This window comes from Nematocida displodere (assembly GCF_001642395.1).
Source record: "Nematocida displodere strain JUm2807 chromosome Unknown 29, whole genome shotgun sequence".
Taxonomy (NCBI): Eukaryota; Fungi; Microsporidia; genus Nematocida; species Nematocida displodere.
The window spans coordinates 1-6,976 of NW_027138136.1; the positions used below are offsets into that span (position 1 = coordinate 1).

A 6,976-nucleotide genomic window follows, 5' to 3' on the forward strand; every position below is an offset into this window, starting at 1 on the left:
TGCCGTGCAGGCGAAAGAGCATGCCAGTATAGTGGAGATAGATATGAAGAACCTAGCGACAGAGGACATTCCGGATCAGATATATTCAAACAAGCCGTTTGAAGAGATATTTGTCTACGGCTCTGCTTCTCCAGATTCAACCGACTTTACACCCCCCCAAAGAAATGGAAGCACTTGTCAAACTTCTCCAAGCAATCTCTGGCGTCTGCACACAACTTCTTTCCATAAACGTTTTCAACACAAAAGAAACGCTGCCCGAAACCAGCCAAATTGCTCTTCCCAACATCAAAACACTGGGGATAACCCAAATATCGCCCTCCTTTCTTGCATGGTGTTGTGAGACTGTTGATCTAAGCGCCCGAACAACAGGGATGGCCATAAAAGTAGGTGGGTGCGCCACCACATCCATCAAGTGTTTGGACAGTCTAGGCGTTCAATGTCTACGGGACCTTGCTCTGGAAAAACTGCCAAACCTACAAACTCTGGATTGCCGGGTGATAGAAAGCACCCCCCGTGCGTGTATGGGTGTTTTGAAGCTTTGGGACCTTCCCAACATCGCATACATATCTAAACCCCTAGCCGAGATGCTAACAGAAGATATCTGGGAGGGGGTGTGCATGGACATGCACATTTGGAACACAATCTGTTCCCAAGCAAATAGGAGCATGAATGCATCGAGGGACCTCTGGCTTATTGTGCATAGTTTGGATGAGTTGGGCGGGGGTAGTGTGTGTCCCGGAGTTGAGTCACTGACTGTGGAAGAAAAGGCCAAAACGGGCATAACATACACCGCCTTCTTTGAAACAGCAATGGGGTGGGTGTTAAGTAGCGGGGAAGGGATCAAAAAGATTGGTGCTATTAGCGTCAAGTCAGCTGACCCTTCCTTGAACACCAACGCCAAACAGAAGCTCAAAAAGTTCGGGACATTCGTTTCTGAATCAGAAAAGTGGTCACCCATATTCAGGCAAAAGACCTTGTACTTAAACGATATGCCCGTGCCCATTCACGAAACAAAGATCATCGAATGGATAAAGAACACACTAACCGAGCTGAATAGTGCCACCAACTTCTTCTTGTCTTGGTGTGTCCGAGTGTTTGAGCTAGTTTTTGGAGGGATCTTCTTGCCAGCCCAGGAAGAAGCTTAGGTGTAGACCACGGGATACATTAAACAAACATCTGCGGGGGTTAGTTCGGGTTGGTATAGGATGGTGTAGATATTTGGTAGATTTGCCAACGACGAAAGTATAAATACTGAAACAATCATAATAAGCAGCCTAGTTTTAGATATAGAAAGGACACCCGCTAGACGCATAATTCAACTTATTTAATTTAAAAATTTTTAACAGCCTGTGATGATGGAATCAAACCCAGTTAGATATTTCGGGTTAAGATTCACAAACGCCCTGAGATGTACAATAATCTATCTGACTGTACTGATGCCATGCATAGCACAGCTCGCAGAGAAAATTTCCCCAGTTCTATCATTACCCCACATTGTGTCCCAATACACCAAGAAAACAATAGAGTTCATTGAGACTAGCGATATTTCATACTTTAAGAATGGACTAGAAACTGTGTGGGTAGGCGGAAAGAAATGCCTTCTAAGGAAGCAGACACGACATCACATTATTTATCTAAACATCTGCACCCTCCAAACCATTCCCATGAAGTTGGTACAAGGCATTGAGTTTAGAAGGCTTCATTTTGACGCTGATGGTCAATTCGATCCAGCGATACTGGAGAAGATATTGAACGCGTTTGGCACAATCAATGCAGATTCGCTAGGTTTGTTTAGACTAAACAATCGTAACGGCACACCCCAGCAAAGTGGTCAATTAGCCCAGCAGATAGAGCGGTGGTTTCTGAAGCTTGGACCATTAGAAGATACACCCAAACATTCCGAACCCGAACTAGCCAAATGCGTTCTCAATGTCAAGGAGCTCACTATATACGCCACCCCAAAAACAACCATTGGGTGGTTCCAGGGGCGGGTGGATCTGTCAGGGTCTCCGATAAAGTTAGTAATAGACTGCATGTCAGACTTTGGCAATCTTGAGGTGCTGGACGGGTTCAATGCCAAGAGGATTACCTCGTTAATGATTGATTACATTGACAAACTTGACAGCCTAGACTGCAAACTACTGCGAGAGGGGCCATTGCCAGATGAGCTAGTGTTTGATAGAAACGCCTTAACAATTCCAGTGATATCGGACCAAATCATCCAGAACATAGTAAGCAACCATTGGGTGTTTTTGTCTGCATCCATTTCACTTTGGAAAGTGCTGATGAAACCAGGCGAACAGCCCAAACGACTCACCGCAGAGAGTCTAAAGATTACATTGGACACTGCCTGGTGCATCCCGCCTCCAATGGCGGAAATGAACCGGGCCATCGTTAAAGATCTTACACTTGTGTTCGATAACTACGATATTTTGATAACAACCGAACATCTAGAACAGACTCTTGAGTGGGTATTCACACACTTTGACGGTCTGGAAAAGCTTTCTATTGACATATATTATGATGCATCGCCACTAAGAGACTTTGCCAGAAAGAACTCCATTGAAATCGCCACCATCCCAACCCTCAAAAGCATTAGTGTCTGTGACATTGAGTGTTCAGTTTACCAAAGCAAGAAAGAAACTGTTTTGTGTTTATCGCCTGCTGTTTGGGATCTTCATACCAAGGGTAAACTGGCTGATGAACTAACTAGCTCCCAAATTGATCTGAGCCAGCTTTCAACTGAACACCAGGCACTGCTCATGTCTAAAGAGGGGGTGCGCGATGCTAAGAATCAATGCACCCTTTGCTCGCGCAGGTTTGATGGCCGAAAGAACACCAACCCGAATACTGAAATACACATCCTAGCCCGCCCTGAGCATAGACTGTGCACCACATGCCAGGTAGATCTGACTAGCGGAGACAATCGCAATAGGCGCCCTAGGTGCCCAACCTGCCTAAAATACTGTATCGTTTCACTCGTTAAACACAGGTTACACAAGAACGCTAAAGGAATTTTTGACCTGACCATGGGCACACCACTGCCTGTTCTGTCCTTTCCAAGGCCCACTCCAGACTCGAAACTAACCCCCGATCTGGAATAAACATCTATGGCTTGTCTGTCTCTGTGCACATAAGTGGCCCCAATTGTGGTTTTGCCAGACAAGCCCGAGCTGTCTGTGTGGGTGGCTGTGAAGCGATCATGGGCCGTGGTCTGCCCCACCAAGCACACTAACCATCTCTAAACACCCAACCGCCCCATTACACCCCGTGACATAGTTGTGTATGAAGCAACCACTCGGCAGACATAACATAGGTCAGCTATTTAAATTATTTTTTTAACAGCCCCAGATGAAATCAACCCTAGTCAGGTCCTTCGAGAAAGTCTTTGAAACGAGCCTTGGAAAGAGGCTTGGAAAGAGGCTTGGAAAGGTCTTGGGAAAGACACTAAGGTGCCACGTGTTATGTTTAATTGTGTTTTGCATGGCTGTGGGCTGTGCAGACGAAGTCTCTGAGCCAAATTACATCGTATCGCCATACACTGAGCAAACGATGGAGTTCTTTGAGAGAAGCGGTTCTGATGTCTGGGGCAATGTCTTGGAAACTGTTCAAATAGACGGAGAGAGATGCATTCTAAAGAAGCAAACTCAATGTCTCAGTATTTATCTTAACAAGTATACACTCGAAACTGTTCCCGAACATCTAGCACAGGGAATCGAGTTTAGCACTCTTAGAATAGTACCGCACATGAAGAGCACGGTTGCCCATTTTGATCCAGCAGTGTTGGAGAGGGTGCTGAAACTGTTCGGCACAATCTGTGCAGACACCCTAATATTCTATAATTTGGGTTTTGATGACTCAAGGATTAAGAAAAAAAGCCAACGTATGGCTCGGTTGTCGGGTAAGTTTGGAAGATCAGAAACCCCCGAAGTAGCCCCGCCCACAACCAGATGCACTCTCAGCATTAAGACCCTTGTGATCCAGCACAACACCACACCAGCCATTAACTGGCTTCAGAAGCGGTTGGATCTGTCACACTGCCTAATCAACTTAAAAATAACGGGCAAACTAGAGTTGGAGAATTTGGAGCTGCTGGATGGCTTCAATGCCAGGAGCATTGAGGCGCTAACCCTCGATGATTTCAAGAGGCTTGCCAGCCTGGAGTGCAAGCTGTTCCGAGAAGGCCCTTTGCCAGACAAGTTGGTTATATCGACGCCAAGGCCCATATACCCCAAGATTTCGGAAGAGATTGCAGGCAACATAATCTCCAAAGAGTGGAGGTTGTTGGTGGTGCCCATGCCGCTGTGGAAAGAGTTAATGAAACCGAGCGAACTGCCAAAACACTTCACTGCAGTGGAGCTAAGAGTTACACTGTGTGTTAACACCCCCAGCCCATTCCCGGTGATGGGAATAAGCCGGGCCACCGTCACCCACCTTACAATTATGTTCGAGGAACACAACAACTTGCTAACACGCACCGATCTAGAACAGACTCTTGAGTGGGTAAGTAAAGACTTTGAAGGTCTAAGGGTTCTTCAGGTTGAGGCTGTTGGTGAACCTACATTGAGAAAATTTGTCAGAACCTACACCTTTAACATTAACACCATCACAAACCTTGTCCCAACTCTCACAGGCATTTGGGTCTGTGGCATTGACTGTATGCACATCCCCCATGGATCAAACATTTTGTGCCTCTCTCTCGAAGCCTGGGAGCTCTACAGGAGTGGCAAGCTAGCTGATGAACTGGCTAACTCCCAGACTGACCTGAGTGTGCTTTCACCCGAACAGCAGGCCAAGCTCACATCTCAAGAGGAGCTGGCTGCTGATAACGAGGCTTGCTGCGTGTGCCTGTGCACAGCCGCTGATCTCCGAAGCAGCAGCCCCGACACCCAAATATCCATTCTGGACCATCCGAAGCACAGTGTGTGCTGTAGGTGTCTGGATGGCATGGTTAAGGCTCGTGGAACTGTTGGGCCTATCATGTGCCCAGTGTGCAGACAAGAGCATATGCTTCCACTCGTTAAAAACGTGATAGAAAGGGACAGCCTGGGCCGGGTTGAGGTAACCCCGAACTAACCACACTGCCAGTCCTCACCTTCCCAAACGCAACACTACCCGCAATCTAGAATAAATGAGTTTTTGATAATGTTCGGGTTATGGTCCAGGCCATAGATGTTGTGGGTCTGTGTAGATGCCTGTTATAACCGTAGCTGCTCCGAACACTTGTCTGTTCAATCATTCTGATCAATATATGAGACACACTTCTACAATACAGACTATACATCCCTATGTTCTTGATCGCATGGGCAGTGCTCCTCCTAGGTGGTTTGGATGCGTGTGTGATCTTTTGCCAGACAAGCAAAGCAGCTTCGTAGACCGAACAGCCATTGCATTTTAAACAAGAGGTAGTAATCTAGAAATTGGCACTAAAGAGCAGACTGGAGGTGCAAACTTGGATTTGGACATGTTAACATTAACCCAGAGAGGTTACATTCAGTGGTTGTATTCGGGTTTGGTCTCTGTTTGTTCAGCCAGCTGTCCAAGCTAATAAAACTTTTATTCGTGTTCAGTCTCACACATCCACTCTCTCCCAGACACCCAGACTCTTTCTTTTTATTTTTTGTGAGAGACTTACAAATGGTAATGAAAGAACACACAAAGTATGCAGCCAAGCACTAGCCAGAGCAGACAGAGCACAGAGTCTGTTAACGGTTTTGGGTGGTGGTAGATGGAACTGGGCATTCAGCGGGGGCATTGTCACAAGGGCGGGTAGTTCGGGCGTACTCTATTGCCAACCACCCAAACGGAGATCAGCGAAGACCGAAACTACCTTTCTCCGACAGAACTATCACTGGCTGTGATATACTTGTGTGTATGGGGCAACCAATCAACCAACACCAATCGCAGCTATTTAAATTATTTTTTTTGCAGCCCCTGATGAGATCAAAGATAGTTAGATATTTCGGGAAAGTCTTTGAAACGAGCCTTGGAAAGAGGCTTGGAAAGGTCTTTGGAAAGGCACTAAGGAGCCACGTGTTATGTTTAATTTTGCTGTGTGTGATTGTGGGCTGTGCAGAAGAAACAGTCCCAGCCCCATTACTGAGACACATTGTCTCACCATACACTGAGCAAACAATAGCGTTCTTTGAGAAAAGCAGTGCTGAAGGTCGGCCTAACCAGCTAAGAACTGTTCAGATAGACGAAAGCAGATGCATTCTAAGAGTGCAAGCTCAACATCTCAGTATTTATCTAAACAAGCACACTCTTGAAACCGTTCCTGAGAAGTTGGTAGAGGGGATTAAGTTTCAATGGCTTACGATGAAATCAGATGGTCCAGTTGATATTGCGGTGCTGGATAAGATACTGAGCGTCTTCGGCAGAATCAATGTATCCTGGTTAGAGTTGGCCGATCTAGAGATTGATGAGGTGAGTTCGAACACTGACGAATACCCCCAAACACCCAAGTGTGTTCTCAATGTCGCGGAACTCTGGGTAACCAGCACCCTCAAATCAAGCATTGTGTGGTTCCAAGACCGGGTGGATCTGTCCGAGTCCCAGATACGGTTGATACTATATTGCAAGCCAGACTTTGGCAATCTCGAGGTGCTGGACGGGTTTAATGCTGCAGGCATTACCAGGTTAATGCTTTATGATATTGCCAACCTTGACAGCCTGGACTGCAAACTGCTGCGAGAAGCTCCTTTGCCAAATGGGCTAGACATAGGGGGCAGCAACGCTGGGCTAACCCCAAAGATCTCAGAAGAGGTCGTTCGGGGAATGTTGACCAAAGAGTGGGTGGACTTAAGCATGCCCGTGGAAGTCTGGGAAGAGTTGATGAAACCAAATGACCAGCCCAAACACCTCACTGTAGACAGTTTGACGATTTACTTGGCACTCTCCCAAGGTCAAACACTTCCATCAATGGGAATGAGCCGGGCCACCGCTAAGCATCTTACACTTAACTTCAGAGAAGACG

General features: G+C 46.5%; 4 protein-coding genes across 4 annotated transcripts; all 4 read left to right on the forward strand.

Annotated features, from left to right (window-relative positions):
• Positions 1–164: 164 nt before the first annotated feature.
• Positions 165–1,145, forward strand: NEDG_02255 (uncharacterized protein; the record flags this gene model as incomplete). The annotated part of the gene is made up of 1 exon (XM_067689673.1): positions 165–1,145. The coding sequence occupies one exon, from the start codon at positions 165–167 to the stop codon at positions 1,143–1,145; it is 981 nt and encodes a 326-aa protein (XP_067544985.1).
• Positions 1,146–1,352: 207 nt separating this feature from the next.
• NEDG_02256 (uncharacterized protein) lies at positions 1,353–3,104 on the forward strand (the record flags this gene model as incomplete). Its single annotated transcript, XM_067689674.1, has 1 exon — positions 1,353–3,104. One exon carries the CDS (start codon positions 1,353–1,355, stop codon positions 3,102–3,104), a length of 1,752 nt encoding a protein of 583 aa, XP_067544986.1.
• A 247-nt stretch (positions 3,105–3,351) lies between these two features.
• On the forward strand, positions 3,352–5,076 carry NEDG_02257 (uncharacterized protein; the record flags this gene model as incomplete). Its single annotated transcript, XM_067689675.1, has 1 exon — positions 3,352–5,076. The coding sequence occupies one exon, from the start codon at positions 3,352–3,354 to the stop codon at positions 5,074–5,076; it is 1,725 nt and encodes a 574-aa protein (XP_067544987.1).
• Positions 5,077–5,937: 861 nt separating this feature from the next.
• Positions 5,938–6,976, forward strand: NEDG_02258 (uncharacterized protein; the record flags this gene model as incomplete). The annotated part of the gene is made up of 1 exon (XM_067689676.1): positions 5,938–6,976. A coding segment is annotated over one exon (1,039 nt), but the record flags the coding sequence as incomplete, so codon positions are not given.